This window comes from Bombina bombina, chromosome 12 (genome assembly GCF_027579735.1).
Source record: "Bombina bombina isolate aBomBom1 chromosome 12, aBomBom1.pri, whole genome shotgun sequence".
In the NCBI taxonomy this organism is placed as follows: domain Eukaryota; kingdom Metazoa; phylum Chordata; class Amphibia; order Anura; family Bombinatoridae; genus Bombina; species Bombina bombina.
This window is the reverse complement of record NC_069510.1, coordinates 59411394-59431148: the sequence shown is the minus strand read 5'-3', so window position 1 is coordinate 59431148 and position 19755 is coordinate 59411394. Positions and strand designations below refer to the sequence as shown.

General features: G+C 40.2%; 1 protein-coding gene across 1 annotated transcript in view; it reads right to left on the bottom strand.

Moving 5' to 3' along the window:
• Nucleotides 1-19755, bottom strand: part of LOC128643216 (caM kinase-like vesicle-associated protein) — a 401315-nt gene that overhangs the window by 52912 nt on the left and 328648 nt on the right. The window contains exons 7-9 of the mRNA XM_053696201.1: nt 11926-12001; nt 10282-10418; nt 1351-1429 (exon numbers count right to left, since the gene is read on the bottom strand). Of these exons, the coding sequence (XP_053552176.1) occupies nt 1351-1429; nt 10282-10418; nt 11926-12001 (292 nt within the window). The remainder of the gene's footprint in view (nt 1-1350; nt 1430-10281; nt 10419-11925; nt 12002-19755) is intronic.

Below are 19755 nucleotides of genomic sequence, written 5' to 3'. Positions count from 1 at the left end.
CCAGATTCAGGATGTGCCTGCTGAAATATCCAGATGTGTTTACTGGTTCCTCATGGGCACATCCACTAAACCAAATATTCATTTAACATGTGTGAGAGATTCAAAGCTTCAATCTATTATGTATAAAGCAGGAAATGAAACTAGACATGTGCAGCTGCGAAAAATTCGGTTTGGATCGATTCGGACCGATTCAAATTTCGGTTCGGCTAGATTCGAATTCGGAAGAAATCGAATGAATTTGTTTCGGATTCATTCGGATTCTTTCGGATTTGTGAAAAATTCGGTTCGATTCGGTTCAATTTGGTTTGAATCGATTTGGAATTTCGCAATTTCGGTCAGTGTTAAGTGGGATGTGCTGTGTATTACACTAGTATACTGTATAATACTAGTGTAATACACGGCCATCCGAATCCACCCGAAGCTACCGAATAAATTCGAATCGATTAGAATTTATTTGGTAGATTCGGCACTACCGCAATTCGGAAATTCGAATCGATCCGAATCTCCAAATTCGACAAAATTCGTCCGAATTTCGATTCGGACCGAATCGGATCGCACATGTCTAAATGAAACACATATAAAAGAAACATACAGCATATTAACCATTTGTGTATATGAATGCACTGCAAATCAGGACACCAGGACTCTGAGGGGACAATTTATCAAGCTCCGTATGGAGCTTGATGCCCCTTGTTTCCGGCGAGACTTCAGGCTTGCCGGAAACAGAAGTTATGAAGGAGCGCTTGCTGACCGCTTCTCCATAACTTGTCCGCCTGCTCTGCGGCGGAGGTGGACAAAAATCAACCCGATCGAATACGATCGGGTTGATTGACACCCCCTGCTAGCGGCCAACATGTTTGCACGATTCTACTTTCATTTTACTAAAAGTGTCACATTTTCGCAATGCTCCTATATAACTTGTAGGGGCCGAATTATCAAGCTCCGAATTGAGCTTGATGTCCCCGTTTCCGCGTGAGCCTTCAGGCTCGCCGGAGACAGTAGTTATGAAGAAGCGGTCTTTAGAAACTTGTTCGCCTGCTCTGAGGCCGCGGACATCAATCCGCCCGACCCTTTATGATTGCGCCGAATGGCGAATCTGCAGGGGGCGGTACTGCACCAGCAGTTCACAAGAACTGCTGGTGCAATGATAAATGCGGATAACGTATGCTGTCGGCATTTATCGAGGTGCGGGCGGACATGGTATGCTACATCGTATCATGTCCGCCCGCACTATAATAAATATACCCCTGAATGTTTGATTTATTGATTGGGTTTGCATCATATTAAACATTTGACCTTTGTTGTATATATGTAGTATAAGTTCTGCACCATAATGTCCTGGCTTCTTACCATATGTGACCCAGCGCCTCTTGTGCGGTGATCCTCTGCTCCTGATCCATCTCCATTAGGCGAGACACGAGATCTTTTGCTGACAGAAAGAAAAAGTTTAAGTTAGAAATCACAATTCCTGTAAACATTTTTTGATCAATCTGCCACCTGAATGCTAAAAAAGAGAACAGACTTCCACCTCAACCAGATGGAGGACCTAGATTGGTACTTGAAATGTTAAAGGGACAGTCTGGTCAAAATTAAACTTTCGTGATTCAGATAGCGCAGGCAATTTTAAGCAACTTTCTAATTTACTCCTATTTTCAATTTTTCTTCGTTCTCTTGTTATCTTTATTTGAAAAAGCAGGAATGTAATCATAGGAGCCAGTCCATATTTGATTCAGCACCTGGGTAGCGCTTGCTGAATGGGGTCTAAATGTAGCCACAGTCCAAAGGAAGAAAGGGCTAGAACGGCTCTGAAAATAAACATAGCTTTATTTAATAAAAAATAGTAGTAGTAGTAAATGTAGCCACCAATCAACAAGCGCTACCCAGGTGCTTAACCAAAAATGGGCCGGCTCCTGAGCTTACATTAAAATAAAGATACCAAGAGAACAAAGAAAAATTAATAATAGGAGTAAATTAGAAAGTTGCTTAAAATTACTGCTCTATCTGAATCATGAAAGTTTAATTTTGACTGGACTGTTCCTTTAATCTTGAATCTGTAGAATCTGTAGAATCTGTAAACTTGAATCTGTAGAAAGGCCTAAACAGTCAGAAGCATAGAAGAGCTGGATTGGCTGGCTCCCCCTTCAATCAATTTTAAAAGCCTCTGTTAGACTGATCCAACTCACGTCTCATTCTGTACCAGCAGCTCCACTCTGCCATTACCTTGTTTGGTTTCCATTCCCAGCAGAATAAAGTTCAGAAATCTGACCCTTACATGCTTTACTCTTAAAGGGACAGTCTACATCCGTTTTAACATTAGCCTATACCTTAGATCGTGTTCAGATTTTCCTAGCTCACCCCCTCTACCCTAATGAGTCTGCTTTACAAACGGAGATCTCAGAAATCCAAACTTTGATTAGAGACGTTAAAATGGCCGACAAACTCCGCCCATTCCCTTCTCCTCCTACCTTGAACTCCCCTTCTCTTTGGATCTCATACTCGTGCGCGTTCAACCACCTACATCATTAACGTGTAAACACGCATGCTCCTATATACGGAAGTGATGTAGAGGAAGTCCGTCTGTAAGAGAAAGGGACGCTTTATTTAGTGTACAGTCAATGCATAGTGTAAGGATATATCCTTACACTATGCATTGACTGTACACTAAATAAATGGATCCGTGTGCAAATTTTAAATAGATTTTGGTTCTGTTTTTTCTGTTCCTCAGAAGGTGCGCATGGGCGAAACAAAGAAAGAGCGATCCTGTTTTTTAATCGGTGATCTAATTTTGATTGGAGCTTTTCAAGGGAGAGAGTCTATGATGTAGTTAATAGGCGGAGCTGGTCGGCCATTTATAACGATTATAATCTGAGTTTGGATTAGGAATAACTCCGTTTGTGAAGCAGACTGGTTACGGTAGAGAGGGTGAGTTAGAACAATCAGAACTTTATCTAACGTATAGGCAAATGTTAATATGGGTGTAGACTGTCCCTTTAAGTACATGATACACCTACGTATACAGTATAAAACAGTCCCTCTCTACAACACTCACATCCCCTCAGACTCCCTAGTCATCACAAATTTCCTAAAGCTCACTTGTAGTTATTGTAATTCTCTATAGGGCTATAGAATATTTTGGAGCTCTATAAATGTATAATCATTACAATATTGATGTTTTTTTCTTCTGAACACATGTGTCATACTATTGGATGATTAAGAGATTAAACTGTCACCTAAATGTTTAAAAGTCAATATTTCACTTGCTACTGTAGGAGAGGTCAGGATATTTTTGCTTCTCTAAAGTAGAGGGAAATAAAATAGCCTTAAAAAAATTCTCTGTTACGTTAAAACATTTTAGCATTGCACTATTGCTTACACTAACATATGTGTTTATTTAACTCCTGCAAAGGTTAAAGGGATAGTCTACTCCAGAATTTGTATTGTTTAAAATAAAAAAAATTCTCAGTTTTGTATAACTAACACGTTATATTAATACACTTTTTACCTTTGTGATTACCTTGTATCTAAGCCTCTGCAGACTGCCCCTTATCTCAGTTCTTTTGACAGACTTGCATTTTAGCCAATCAGTTCTAACTCATAAATAACTCCAAATGAATGAGCACAATGTTTTTATATTGCACACATGAACTAGCACAGTCTAACTGTGAAGAACTGTCAAAATGCACTAAGATAAGAGGCAGCCTTCAATTACTTAAAAATCAGTTTATGACCCTACCTAGGTTCAGCTTTCAACAAGGAATACCAACAGAACAAAGCACATTTGATAATAAAAGTAAAATGGAAAGTTGTTTAAAATTGCATGCCCTATCTGAGTCATGAAAGTTCAATTTTGACTTGACTGTCCCTTTAACATGAATGTAGTTTTTTTCCTTATAAAAACCTGTTCATGATTGAGCAATCTCATTTAAGGGTCTCTTAGAAAAATACTAAGCAGCAAGGAAGTGCTTTAAGTGTTTTACATAGAAAGTTGCGGTGTGTATACAGGGAGTGCAGAATTATTAGGCAAGTTTTATTTTTGAGGATTAATTTTATTATTGAACAACAACCATGTTCTCAATGAACCCAAAAAACTCATTAATATTAAAGCTGAATATTTTTGGAAGTAGTTTTTAGTTTGTTTTTAGTTTTAGCTATGTTAGGGGGATATCTGTGTGTGCAGGTGACTATTACTGTGCATAATTATTAGGCAACTTAACAAAAAACAAATATATACCCATTTCAATTATTTATTTTTACCAGTGAAACCAATATAACATCTCAACATTCACAAATATACATTTCTGACATTCAAAAACAAAACAAAAACAAACCAGTGACCAATATAGCCACCTTTCTTTGCAAGGACACTCAAAAGCCTGCCATCCATGGATTCTGTCAGTGTTTTGATCTGTTCACCATCAACATTGCGTGCAGCAGCAACCACAGCCTCCCAGACACTGTTCAGAGAGGTGTACTGTTTTCCCTCCTTGTAAATCTCACATTTGATGATGGACCACAGGTTCTCAATGGGGTTCAGATCAGGTGAACAAGGAGGCCATGTCATTAGATTTTCTTCTTTTATACCCTTTCTTGCCAGCCACGCTGTGGAGTACTTGGACGCGTGTGATGGAGCATTGTCCTGCATGAAAATCATGTTTTTCTTGAAGGATGCCGACTTCTTCCTGTACCACTGCTTGAAGAAGGTATCTTCCAGAAACTGGCAGTAGGACTGGGAGTTGAGCTTGACTCCATCCTCAACCCGAAAAGGCCCCACAAGCTCATCTTTGATGATACCAGCCCAAACCAGTACTCCATCTCCATCCTTGCTGGCGTCTGAGTCGGACTGGAGCTCTCTGCCCTTTACCAATCCAGCCACGGGCCCATCCATCTGGCCCATCAAGACTCACTCTCATTTCATCAGTCCATAAAACCTTAGAAAAATCAGTCTTGAGATATTTCTTGGCCTAGTCTTGACGTTTCAGCTTGTGTGTCTTGTTCAGTGGTGGTCGTCTTTCAGCCTTTCTTACCTTGGCCATGTCTCTGAGTATTGCACACCTTGTGCTTTTGGGCACTCCAGTGATGTTGCAGCTCTGAAATATGGCCAAACTGGTGGCAAGTGGCATCTTGGCAGCTGCACGCTTGACTTTTCTCAGTTCATGGGCAGTTATTTTGCGCCTTGGTTTTTCCACACGCTTCTTGCGACCCTGTTGACTATTTTGAATGAAACGCTTGATTGTTCGATGATCACGCTTCAGAAGCTTTTCAATTTTAAGAGCGCTGCATCCCTCTGCAAGATATCTCACTATTTTTGACTTTTCTGAGCCTGTCAAGTCCTTCTTTTGACCCATTTTGCCAAAGGAAAGGAAGTTGCCTAATAATTATGCACACCTGATATAGGGTGTTGATGTCATTAGACCACACCCCTTCTCATTACAGAGATGCACATCACCTAATATGCTTAATTGGTAGTAGGCTTTCGAGCCTACACAGCTTGGAGTAAGACAACATGCATAAAGAGGATGATGTGGTCAAAATACTCATTTGCCTAATAATTCTGCACTCCCTGTAGTTCACGCCAATATGGAACCCGGGCCTTTAATAAATACTAGAAATAAATCTTGTTTAAAAACAGTATTGTTTAAGCTGTCAAATGACCATATAGTGATAGAAAAACAGTACGCAGTCTGCCCATCCACATCCTATTATATAAAAGGCCAAGTGTGTTTGTCCGAAGCTGTCATGTGCAGTAGAGACAGCACGAGGACAAACACACCTGGCCTTTGAGCCCTACTCCCTAGCTGATCTGCGGCAGAAGTGGGCATGGCCGGATGTGAGCGGGGTGGTCGGGCATGAATGGCCATGAAGGGGGCATGGCCGGGCATGAAGGGGGAGGGGAGGATAGGAGGGGAGAGAGAGAGAGGAGGGAAGAGAGAGAGGAGAGGGAGGAGAGAGGAGAGGGTGGAGAGAGAGGATAGGGGTGGGAGATAGAGGAGAGGGGGGGAGAGAGAGGAGAGGGGGAGAGAGAGGAGAGGGGGGAGAGGGGGGAAGAGAGAGGAGAGGGGGGAGAGAGAGGAGAAGGGGGGAGAGAGAGGAGAGGGGGGGAGAGAGAGGAGAGGGGGGGAGAGAGGAGGGGAGAGAGAGAGAGGAGAGGGGGAGAGAGCGCAAAAGAGATGGGGAGAGAGAGCAAAAGAGAGGGGGGAGAGAGAGAGCAAAAGAGGGGGAGAGAGAGAACACAAAACAGAGGGGGGAGAGAGAGGAAAAGATAGGGGGAGAGAGAGAGCACAAAAGAGAGGGGAGAGAGAGAGCACAAAAGAGAGGGGGAGAGAGAGAGCACAAAAGAGAGGGGGAGAGAGAGAGAGGGGAGAGAGAGAGAGGAGGGAAGAGAGAGAGGAGGGGAGAGAGAGGAGGGGAGAGAGAGATGAGGGGGGAAAGAGAGAGAGGAGGGAGGAAGAGAGAGGAGAGGGGGAGAGAGCAAAAGAGAGGGGGGAAGAGCACAAAAGATAGGGGGGAGAGAGCACAAAAGAGAGGGGAGAGAGAGAGCACAAAAGAGAGGGGAGAGAGCGCAAAAGAGAGGGGGGAGAGAGAGAGCGCAAAAAAGAGGGGGGAGAGAGAGCGCAAAAGTGGGGGGGAGAGAGAGAGAGGGGCAAGAGAGAGGGGGAGAGAGAGAGGAGGGGAGAGAGAGAGGAGAGGGGGGGAGAGAGAGGGGGAGAGAGCTCAAAAGAGAGGGGGAGAGAGAGCGTAAAAGAGATGGGGGAGAGAGAGAGCTCAAAAGAGAAGGGGAGAGATAGCGCAAAAGAGATGGGGGAGAGAGAGCGCAAAAGAGATGGGGGAGAGAGAGCACAAAAGAGAGGGAGAGAGAGCGCAAAAGAGATGGGGAGAGAGAGCACAAAAGAGAGGGGGAGAGAGAGAGCGCAAGGGGTAGGACCGCTGTACTGCAAAAAATGGCCCGTGTGAATGGGCTTTAGAACTAGTCCTATAATATAAAAGGCCAAGAGTGTTTGTCCGAAGCTGTCATGTGCAGTAGAGACAGCGCAAGGACAAACACACCTGGCCTTAGAGTCTACCTGATCTGCTCTGCTGTCCACGAGCGGCGTGACAACGGTGTACAGGAGTGAACGTGGTCAGGCGTGAGTGGGGCGGGACCGGGTGCGAGAGAGACAGATCAAAAGAGAGGGGGGAGAGAGAGATAAAGAGAGGAGGAGAGAGAGAAAAAAAGATGGGAACGAGCAAAAGAGAGGGGAGAGAGAGCAAAAGAGAGGGGAAAGAGCAAAAGAGAGGGGAGAGAGAGCAAAAGAGAGGAGAAAGAGCAAAAGAGGGAAGAGAGAGCAAAAGAGAGGGGGGATAGAGAGAGCAAAAGAGAGGGGGAGAGAGAGAGCAAAAGAGAGGGGGAGAGAGAAAAATAGAGGGGGAAAAGAGAGGGGGGGAGAGCAAAAGAGAGGGGGAGAAAGGAAAAGAGAGGAGGGAGTGCAAAAGAGAGGGGGGAGAGAGAGAGAGCAAAAGAGAGGGGTGAGAGAGAGAGCAAAAGAGAGGGGGGGAGCGAGAGAGAGAGGGGGAGAGAGAGGGAGGAGAGAAAACAAAAGAGGGGGGGGGGGAGAGAGAGAGCAAAAGAGAGGGGGAGAGAGAGAGCAAAAGAGAGGGGGAGGGAGAGAGAGCAAAAGAGAAGGGGGAGAGAGAGAGCAAAAGAGAGTGGGGGGAGAGAGAGCACAAAAGAGAGGGGGAGAGAGAGAGCTCAAAAGAGGGGGAGAGAGAGAGCAAAAGAGAGGGGGGAGAGGAAGCAAAAGAGAAGAGAAAGAGCAAAAGAGAGGGGGAGAGAGCAAAAGAGAGAGGGGATAGAGAGAGCAAAAGAGAGGGGGGAAAGAGAGAGAGCAAAAGAGAGGGAGGGGGCACAAAAGAGAGGGGGAGAGAGAGCTCAAAAAAGAGGGAGAGCAAAAGAGAGGAGGGAGAGGGAGCAAAAGAGAAGGGAAAGAGCAAAAGAGAGGGGGAGAGAGCAAAAGAGAGGGGGGAGAGAGAGCAAAAGAGAGGGGGGAGAAGAGAGAGAGCAAAAGAGAGGGGAGAGAGAGCAAAAGAGAGGGGGTGAAAGAGAGCAAAAGAGAGGGGGTAGAGAGAGCAAAAGAGAGGGGGGAGAGAGCAAATGAGAGGTGGAGCAAAAGAGAGGAGGGAGAGGGAGCAAAAGAGAAGGGAAAGAGCAAAAGAGAGGGGGAGAGAGCAAAAGAGAGGGGGGAGAGAGAGCAAAAGAGAGGGGAGAGAAGAGAGAGAGCAAAAGAGAGGGAGAGAGAGAGCAAAAGAGAGGGGGAGAGAGCGCAAAAGAGAAGGGGGAGAGAGAGCAAAAGAGAGGGGGAGAGAGAAAGCAAAAGAGAGGGGGGAGAGAGAAAGCAAAAGAGAGGGGGGAGAGAGAGCAAGGGGTGGGACCGTTGTACTGCAAAAAATGTCCCGTGTGAATGGGCTTTAGGACTAGTAACCTAATAATGTGTTAGCAGTGGTGCAGATGGAAACGGATAGCAAATGTTAACACTGAAAACCATGATTATGTGATCTCCTGTAAAAACATGATTTTAATAACACACCAGTACTGCTAGTGACAATTACAAGTGAGAAATATAATTAGATATGAAAAATTAAGTCACGCAAATTGGAGATGATGTTGCCCTTAAGTGTCTATAGAAGTATGTCCATCCTGCCAAGATATGTTTGGCATTCATATGGATACATGGACACATAGGGGCATATTTATCAAGCTCTGATAACAGAAGTTATCAAGAGGTTATGAAGCATGACCGCTGCTCCATAACTTGTCCCTCTGCTCTGAGGCAGCGGACAGAAATCAACCAGATCAAATACAATCGGGTTGATTGACACCCCATGCTAGCGGCCGATTGGCCGCAAATCTGCAGGGGTCGGCATTGCACCAGCAGTTCACAAGAACTGCTGGTGCAATGATAAATGCCAACAGCGTATGCTGTCAGAATTTATCGATGGGCAGCTATGTACCAACCCACTGAAACCAATAGAACAATAGAGTGTAAAATTGAAATGGGAACAGATTCAATTCTCATTATACTGATACTTGAATAAAGTGGGGTGTGCCAAAAGTAGTGCCATAGTTAACTCTTCCTTTTGTATAGACAGCTGCCAGTACCTAAGATGGCAGCAAATAGGTAGAGGGAGGGTTAGAAAGCTGTTTGGGGGGGAGATCATGGAGGTTGGGGGATAAAAGGGATCCTACACTACAAAAATGTTATAAAAAACAAAACAAAAAAGCAGCCTTTTATTTAAGTACTGGCAGACTTTCTGCCAGTGCTTAAGATGGGGGTGACAATTTTGGGGTGAGGAAAGAACTGTTTGAGAGGGGTCAGGGAGGGATCAGGGGTGGGATGTGTCAGGTGGGAGGCTGATCTCTACACTAAAGCTAAAATTAAACCTACAAGCTACCTAATTAACCCCTTCACTGCTGGGCATATTACAGGTGTGGTGTGCAGCAGCATTTAGTGGCCTTCTAATTACCAAAAAGCAAAGCCAAAGCCATATATGTCTGCTATTTCTAAACAAAGGGGATCCCAGAGAAGAAATTACAACCATTTGTGCCATGATTGCACAAGCTATTTGTAAATAATTTCAGTGAGAAACCTAAAATTGCGAAAAAGCTAACTAATTTTTTTATTTGATTACATTTGGCAGTGAAATGGTGGCATTAAATATACCAAAATGGGTCTAGAGCAATACCTTGGGTTGTCTACTAAAAAATATATATAGTTTTGATAGGTAAATATAAAAAAGGCTATATTTCTGTTTAAATGTAGTGATGGCAAAAATGCTAAAAATGCTCTGGTCTTTTGGGGAAGTTTTGTCTAAAATGCCCGGTCCTTAATTGGTTAAGATGTGTGAATAGGCTATTGTATGTGTTAGTTTTAGGAGACCTCCCAATTTTTTTTTTCAAAATCAGGCAATTAACACTTGAAAAACCCTTTTTGGGAGATTTTCTTGCGGCGTCAGATTTTTAACGAACAATACGATATAGCATTGTGATCACTGGAGAAATTTGGCTCCAAATTTGACCAATACGAAAAAATTATTTTTGGGAACCAACAGCCGGTAGATTGTGATCGACCCCATAGTTTTGTGCAAACAATAGTGGAATATTAAAAGGAAATAACAGAGCATTTTACTATGGATCTTTTATGCCTCTTCAAATTTATGTAAAGGAGATGCCCAGCTAACAAGCCTAGCAGAGAATAACAGTTCTTTTTAAATACAGGTTAATGTTTCATTTTTCATTAGGACACATACCTGATGCAGAGATGACATCCCAGTAAGGAGAATCAAACTCATATTCTCCATCAAGAATCTTGCGAAAGATTTTTCTGTTGTGACTATCAGTGTTTTCTTCCTCTGTATCATCATAAAAAGGAGGGTTCCCGGATAGACTGGATGAAAGTGAGAGATTGTCATAAAAAGTTTTTTCCTGAGAAATATAGATTTAGAGGTGGGCTGGTCTATTGTTGGTCCTAAAGAATTTGAGAGTGATTTGATTCCTTATTCAGGGATGGATTGGCCTTTAATTGCTAGTGATTAAAGATGGGCTTGTCCAAATGGTTAAAAGGTCATTCTGCTGTAAAATAAAAAGGGTCTATGTGGCACTAGTATAATGATGTGCATAAACGTTCCATATACTGTATGTTAATCGCAGTTAAATTTAAATAATACTTAATACCATAATACCCAAATGTTTAAACACTTGAAAGTGATGCAGTATAGCTGTAAAAAGCTGACTAGAAAATATCACATGAACATCTCTATGTAAAAAAGAAAGATATTTTACCTCAAAAATTTCTCAGTAGCCACCTCCCATTGTAAAGGACTTCTAAGCAGCAAATCAGTATGTCTGTCCCAGGACAGCGGAAGGAACAAGCTTTCGTGCACACTCATCCTATTTCCCTATTCAGTGTAAGGAAGTTTACAATGAAATTTCATGAGAGTTAAATAAAATCTCATGAGATCACAGTAAAAGAGTTCATGACCTCAGTACTGTTGATGCTGATTGGCTGCTGTTCATTTCTTCATTTATTTATTTTTTTACCTGCAGCTGGGCAGCAGCTGAGTATAACATTTTACACAGAACTTACTCTGCTGAGCTAAGGAAATTGTGAGGTAAAATATCTTCCTTTTTTACATAGAGATGCTCAGGTGATATTTTATTGTTAGCTTTTTACAGTTACACTGCATCAGTTTCAAGTGATTTAGCATATGAGTATTATGTCCCTTTAAGTGTATTCACTGTACATTAACTAACTTCTCAAATTGGACGGATAAGATACCAATATGGAAAAAAAATATAAGCACAGTGTTGACATTTTTACTTAGCATATATTAAAAATGTGTCCATAAATATATACTGGAGCTACATAGCCCATTACAAAGATAGATGGGGGTTTAATATGTGGTTTTTCCCTTAGAAAGGGAGCTTGATTTGTCATAGAATGAAAAGTTGATTGGATCTTAAAAAATTTGTTTATTCCTTGAATTGTGTGGCAGCATCAGAGCTGAGCATTGCTTGGCTTTCCAAAATCTATTTATGTTTTCCTTTTTTAAGTATTTAAGAGGGTGCAAGCTTGGGGTAGATTTACTAAAGGTTGAGCAGACATGATTCGCTTAATGCTGTTTGCATTTAACATTGCACAACCATTTCTTGTGCAATGTTGCCCCCTACTCACTCGCGGCCAATCAGCCGCTAGCAGGGGGTGTCAATCATCCCAATTGTATTGGATTGGGATGATTTCTGTCCGTTAAGGAGCAGCGGTATTATGACCGCTGCTTCTTAACTTCTGTTTCAGACGAGCCTGAAATGATAGAGGTAGAATGCAGCATCCGCTGCTTAATAAATCTACTCCTCAGTCAAAAAGCTGACAAACAGAGGTGGACCCACATACTCACAGAATGTACATAATAACTCCAACTGCCCAGCAATCGACTTGGCGCCCATATCTATGTCGTGATACAACCTCAGGAGCTATAAAAGATAAGAAGAATAAGGGGGTGAGAACTTCAAAGCTGCCCATTCCTGGCGCTAGGTAGCATCTTCCAAACAAAGAGCCTGGTTATATTTCATTTGTAAACTTAACACACTTTCACTAACATTCAATTGTGATTGGTGGTTAGGTTCCCCAATATGATGATACACTTACTAGCACTCAAACCTTGAAATTAAATTATACTTTATTTATATGTATGTATTTATAGGTGTGTTTGTGATTTAAAACATAAGCTTTATTAAAAACATATTAAAAAAATGGAAAAGATTTTTATTAAAAACTCTGTCACAAAATTAACTGGTTAATGTATCAAATTATCCAAATCTAATGCCACTTTGTTTGCCTTAATTTGATGAGGGACAAATATATGAAAAGCTTCCCCACCTGATATGTGAGAGGAGTCCCTGTATGATAGGTATATGGAGGGCAGTTGAAACCCTTCTTCTCAGTGCCATGGGCCACGGTAATAAAGTTAAGGCAATGAAAGTGGTGTCAGATTTGGATAATTTGATGTATTAACCAGTTCATTTGTGAGAGTGTTTTTAATAAAAAAATATTTTCCATTTTTTAAAACTGAATAATCAAAGAATGTTTAGCGCTAAATATTACAAGTTGAAAGTTATCTGTTAAACTCGAGGACAACACATAGGGGCCTATTTAACAAAGGTCAGTCGGACCTGATCTGACAGTGCGGATCTGGTCCGACCGACCTCGCTGAATGCGGAGAGCAACGCCGCCCCCTGCAGATTCGCGGCCAATCAGCCACCAGCAGGGGGGTGTCAATCAACCCGATCGTACTCGATCGTCTTTAATTGCGACAATGTCTGTCCACCTGCTCAGAGCAGGCGGACAGGTTATGGAGCAACGGTCTTTACACCGCTGCATCATAACTGGTGTTTCTGGCGAGCCTGCAGGCTCGCCAGAAACACGGGCCTTCAAGCTCCATACGGAGCTTGATAAATGGGCCCCATAATAGTGCTAAAAAAGTTAGCGTGACTTGAGATCTGAAATAAAGTGTTAAAGGCTAGAATTAAAGTCAAACGAAATTTAAAGAAAACAAAGTTTGTCAGTATTCATTTGTTTTCTATAAATAACCTATCTTTAGCTGGCTGGAGAACCGTACTAACCCTGATCCTTCTTCTCAGTGTCCTGGGCTGAGTTAATAGGATGCTTAGCACGGCAGATTCTTTAACGCAAGCTCTGGTATCCATAAATGTTAAGCCTCATATTAGCGCAGGCTGGAGCTCTGAGAAGAAGGATCCAGGTTAGCGCGGCTCTCCAGCGAGCTATAGGTAAGAATAACACTACGGGGGCCAATTTATCAAGCTCTGTATGAAGCTTGATGCCCCTGTTTCCGTGCGAGCCTTCAGGCTCGCCGGAACCAGAAGTTATGAAGCAGCACTGCTCTGAGGCCGCGGACAACATCAACCCGATCAAATATGATCGGGTTAATTGACACGGCCGCAAATCTGCATGGGGTGGCATTGCACCAGCATTTCACAAGAACTGCTGGTGCAATGATAAATGCTGACTGCGTATGCTGTTGACATTTATCGATGTGCAGCGGACATGATATCTTGTCGTATCATGTCCGCTCGTACTATAATAAATCTACCCCTACAAGTTAACTTTTTCATGTGTTGCAATGGAACATTTACATTCCTTTAACAAAAATAAAAGTAAATCTTCCACTTATATATAGTACAGGTAGCCCTCAGTTTACGCCGGGGTTAGGTTCCAGAAGGAATGGTTGTAAATTGAAACCGTTGTAAATTGAAACCCAGTTTATAATGTAAGTCAATGGGAAGTGAGGGAGTTAGGTTCCAGGCCCCTCTCAAAATTGACACCTAATACATTATTTTTAAAGCTTTGAAATGAAGACTTTAAGTGCTAAACAGCATTATAAACAGTATCAAATAATCATACAACACAGAATATATAATTAAACTAAGTTAAATGAACAAAAACATTTTTTTACTTGCATTTTTCAGTTTTCTGCATTGTTATCATGTTAGATAATATTGGGTCTGCACCTATTCTATGCATTTCAATCTGCAGTGATCAATAGGAAGTTAGGCACCCTCACCTCAAGCAGCTGGACAGGAAGATAATAGGGAAGTGGCTGCTAAATCTTGTTGCTCGATAGCTAATGTCTGCTCTCTGTACACAGATCAATTTCAGGCTGTTAAATTTGCTTAACTTTGCTGAAACACATGCGGACAGCTCCACCTACTGGCTATTTTAATTAGTTCACTGCTTTTCAATGCATTTCAATAGCAGTCCCATGACTGAAAAAAAAGGTTGTTATTCTGAAACGGCGCAAATTGAACCGGCGTAAACCGAGGGCCACCTGTATTCCTTTTGTTTTAGTGTAGCAATGATTATCCACAGAAACTAATTTCCTTGAATAATCATTTCAGACAATCCAAATTATTTGGTTCTGCACAAGTCTATTACACGTGACACTCATATATAGACATATTAAATATAAAATTGAAACAGACTCTTTGTAAGTAAAATTTAACTTTTAAACTTTTAAAAACAGAAGGTTAATTTAGAATCACAAGTAGTTGCTTGTTAGGGAACAAAGGCGATCGCCATATTTGTTTTCTTCCCACCTGTACTTACTCCACTTGCATGTCTTTAATTAAATATACAAAAAAAATTTAACCCTTCAAGCACATATAGGTATTGTCACAATATGAAAAGAAGCTATTACACTCACAAACCATTGGAATATCCTATTATTTAAAGCTTAATAACATAATAGTATTGTAAATGTTATATTTTAGTTATCTAGAATGTACTTATACTAAACACTATTAAAATATGCTTACATATTTTAGCTTATGGAACAAAGTACATAAGTACATAAACCCATATATTGAAGAAAACCCCTTCAAAAATAAATTAACATCAATATTTGTATGAGGACCATCATGTTGTTTGGTTTCTAAGGAAGTAAAAAACGTGTCAGATCTCTGTTGTTGGCATGGCTTGGGATTTGAATATATGTACAGAATGTGCCTTGTCTAAAATAAATTATAGACTTTTTACCTGCATTTAAGTGCATTCTGCATTATTTCTAATAACTCTTGTTTGTCCAAAACCCTCTCTATCACAACCCGTTTTGTTTTTAGGAATGAAATCAATGCTTTACACACTCAATAACGTAGAATCTGAGCTATGCCAAGCCCTAAAATGTCTCACAAAGGAGGTCTGAGTTAGGGTTAGGTTTTCCAAAAAACCTATGCCTGAGCGCCTGTTTGGTGAATCCAACATATTGGGCATAACACCACCAACAGGTGAGCAGATAAAGGACATGCGTAATATTGCATTTGATAGAAATTGTTACATCATATGTTTGTCCTGTCACTTAGGCATTTAGTATCAACATCTAAAATTCCATTTTCTACTATATAACCAGGTCTGGCTCACATGTTCTGGTAGTAATGAAGTGGACAAAATATTATGTATAGTTGGAGTTATTTGAAAGACAAATTCACATTCTCATGATATAATTTCATTTAAACTAGGATCTCTTTACAAAATTGGGAGAAAATCCTGAATAATTTGGCACGCCTTGAAATAAAACTCAGTTCAAGGGCCCTTGGGTACTGAACATAATTCCCCAGGGGTACCGTATAAGCTTTCGCTCTCACCCTCCTCGAGGAAGATTTCTCCTGTCACATATCCCCAAAGATACTTTGAAGGCCAGAGCTTTCTTGACATATGTATCAGACCTAGAATCTATGGGATTGATTATTCTGGTCCCTTTCGTGGAACAGAATCAAGGGTTCTATTCCAATTTTTTTTATTGTTCCAGAGAAAGAAGGTCATTTCAGGTGCATTTCGGATCTTTTTTTTTTTTTTAATTATTTATTTCATATCCAACATTGTACAGAAAATATAAACAAGCACATTTGCTTTTATATTGCACCACGCAGGGTAAATCAACCTCAAAGTGAGTGTATTATTATACAGAAAAAAGAGAACAAAGTCAATAATATCATTCTTAGCATATCCTAAAATGGAAACTAACAACAATGAAAGTAACAATAACTGTACACATGTTGGAATTTTTTTCTCTGAATTCCTTACCCCCCCACTAAACGAAAAAAACAAACAAACAAAAAAACCAAGAGGCAAGTCACCCTCCGTTCTCTGTCTCTCCCCTCCATCAGACATCATTATTAAGTAATATCTTGAATTAGATTTTCTTATACACTTCTCTTTTAAGAAGAAAAAGAAAAATTACAATAAGCTTCTGAGTAGCTTATAGGAGCTAAGATGCGTTTTTGAATCGTACCTGGATATAGCTTAAGTATAGGGTTCCACTTGTTAATTAGTTCTTCGATCCTATCCTTAAAATAAAAAGAGTTATTGTATGATTCAAAAACTATTTGTTGTAAAAGGAGATTACGAAAATTAAAGAATTTAAGTGGGCGCGCATTCTTCCAATTTTTCAGAATCAAAAGTCTAGTTACCAAGATTATGGTGTTTAATAAACTTGTATTCTTTGGCGTATTCAGTACTAATTTAGGATGAATAAGAAAGATTATATGAATAGCTTGTATTTGAAAGTTATCTTTATAAAGTTTTCCATACCATAGATTCACTTTGCCCCAGAATTGTTTAATCTTTGGACATGAAAAAAACATGTAAAACATCCGCATTTGCCACACAACATTTCGGGCATTGTTGGTTTATAGATGAGGAAAATTTAGATATTTTAGCAGGGTTTAAAAATGCATTACGCAATAATTTAATATGAGATTCTTTCCAACTAGCTGGAATATTTAATTTTCCGAGTACAGCAAAGCTGAGGTTAATATTAATAGATTCAAAAGAAGGAAAGAAATGTAACCAGAAAATGACTAGTTAATAAAAAAGCAAATGTCCTTGTTTGGCCAGCATAATGTTGTATAAGAGAGAAATTGTACATTTGCCAACAGCAAATTTATTAATACACTCAGTTACCTAAGACCATTGAAAACCATCCCACCCAAAATCTTGTGAGTCAATAAAGTGGCGTACTTGAAAGTACGCAAGAAGACTATATCTAGGAAGATCAAACATGTTTATTAAATTATTAAAATAAAGGATATGGCCTTTTGGAGAGATTAATTGTTGAATATATTTAAGTCCTTTTTGATCCCATTCACGGTAGATAGCACAATGGATTCCCGGAATGAACTGTGGGTTACCTAGGATCGGTAGAAAAGCAGAAGATCTAAAGTCTATACCCAATATATTACAACTTTTTTGCCAGGCAGAAATTATGTTTTTAAATGATAATAGATTAGAGATATTTGTCGGGAGTTTATTAGCTGGGAATGCAATAGGGCTTTTAATGAAAAAGGATATGAAAAATTGCTTTCCATCCCTACTGAAGAGATTTTGTTTGCCTCTGTAATCCAATCCAGTGCTATTTTGCATAGGGTGGTTAAATTATATAATTTAATATCTGGGAGGGCGAGGTCACCTTCCATCTTATTTTGCGATATTTATATTATTGAAATTTGTGCCCTAGCCCTTTCCACAAAAAATAAGAACATGCAGAGTAGAATTTATGAAGCTCTGTATTGGGGATCAGTAAAGGAAGATTTTGTAGTAGATAGAGTATACGGGGGAATAAAATCATTTTAATTAAATTAATTCATGCTAATAAGGACAGAGGGAATGCAGCCCAGTTTTTAAGATCAGCAATAGCTTTCTCAAATACAGTATGAGTATGATACCCAGATATTTGATATTGTCCGTATTTTTAAAGGGATGATCCGAGTAGCTCTTACTATTTTTTTGAATCCAAAGAAGCTCACTTTTTTGAGCATTGATTTTGTACCCCGAAAAGGAGCTAAAAAAGGTCAAAGATTCAAGAGTATGCGGGATAGAGTTAATAGAGTTTTCTAAAAAAAATAAGCAAGTCGTCCGCATAGCGATATTTTATAAACTGCTGAGCCGATTCGTATACCTTCAAGTTCTTGACGTAACCATATGGCCAGCGGTTCAATTGAGATATTGAATAACACTGGAGATAGCGGACAACCTTGCCTTGTACCTCGCCCCAGAAAGATTTTTTCAGAGGGATTACCATTTATAAGTAATGAAGAATATGGCTTCCTATAAATTTTGGAGATGAATTCTAAACAATATCCTTTAATACCAAAGCGATTTAATGAATGAAGCAAATGATCCCAGGATATTGAATCGAACGCCTTCTCAGCGTCTACAGATAACATCGCTCTATCTTTACCTATTTTCTCTTTCTTCTCTTTTTGGGTTGGGCTTTGATTCCAAAAATAGTCTAACAATATTTCAACCTTACGGAGATTAGATGATACATTTCGGCCATACATAAAACCTGTTTGGTCTATATGTATTATTTTATGAGAGATATTTTTGAATCTGTTAGCTATGATAGAAAGAAGAATTTTATAATCCGCATTTAGGACTGAAATAGGCCTATAAGACGCAGGCTGTTCGGGGTCTTTCCCTTTTTTAGGAATTAACGTGATGTTGGCTGAAGAGAAATAATTTGAAATATTAGTATCAGTTAAAAAATAGTCGTTGTAAAAGGCATATAAAAAGTTACTTAATTCCTCAGAAAGGATTTTATAAAACTCTATTGGAATCCCGTCAGGGCCAGCTGCCTTATTCAACTTTGCATTTTTTTGCATTTCGGATCTTAATACTCTTAACACATTTTCCATTTGAAAATGGAGACATTCACACTATGCTTCCTTTTGTGCATAGGGATCATACAAGATTCCTTAGGTTTGCCTTCATAAACAGACATTACTCACCAAAAATCTTCACAAAAGTTCCCTGAGTTCTTTTGTTGGTAGTGAGAGCTCAGGGGATTGTGGTAACACTTTACCTAGCCGATATTCTGGTTCAGGCTACCTATCTCTAGATTGCAAAGGAAAATACAAGCAAAGTTATTCAGTTCCTTCATATTCCTCCTAAAGTGCTTTCTAATTCCTCAAACCAGGGTTTTATTCTTGGATTTCATTATAGATTCAGTATAAATGAGACTGCTTCTCACAAATCAGAGCAAACTCAAGTTGCAGAAGTTGTGTGCTCTTCTTCAACTCGCTTCTCATCCTACAGTCCTTTAATGCATGGAAGTAGTAGGTCTCAAGGTAGCGGCTTCAAATGGTGTACTTTTTACCTGATTCCATTTATGTCTTCTACAACTAAAAATGTTGTGACAGTGGAACAAAGATTACAAGGATCTGTCTGAAAAGCTCTCTTTAGACTTTAAGACAAGGCAACCCACACCATTGTGGAAGACTTACTAATCTCTTGTTTAAGGGGCCTTCTTTCTCCATCCAACTTGGGTGGTGAAAACCACAGATGCCAGCCTGTCAGGTTCGGGTACAGTATGGGGTTCTTGAAAAGCACAGGAGTTTGGTCTCTATGGGAGTTGAGGTTACCAATCAACATCTTGGAGCTTTATGTGATCTCCAGAGCTGACCTTTATTAAGACGGGAGTCTGAGGTTTGAATTAGATAATCACAATGCAGTGGCTTACATCAATCACCAATCTGTACTCAAAGCACATTTGCAAATGACTTTGTCAGAACACAATCATTGCATGATTTCAGCCATCCACATCCTGGGTGTACACAACTTGGAAGAGGACTTTCTCGGTTTTCAATACCTTTAAACTGGCTAATGGACCTTGAATCAGGAGGTATCTGACCAGGTTGTGAGTCCTTTTTGCAGG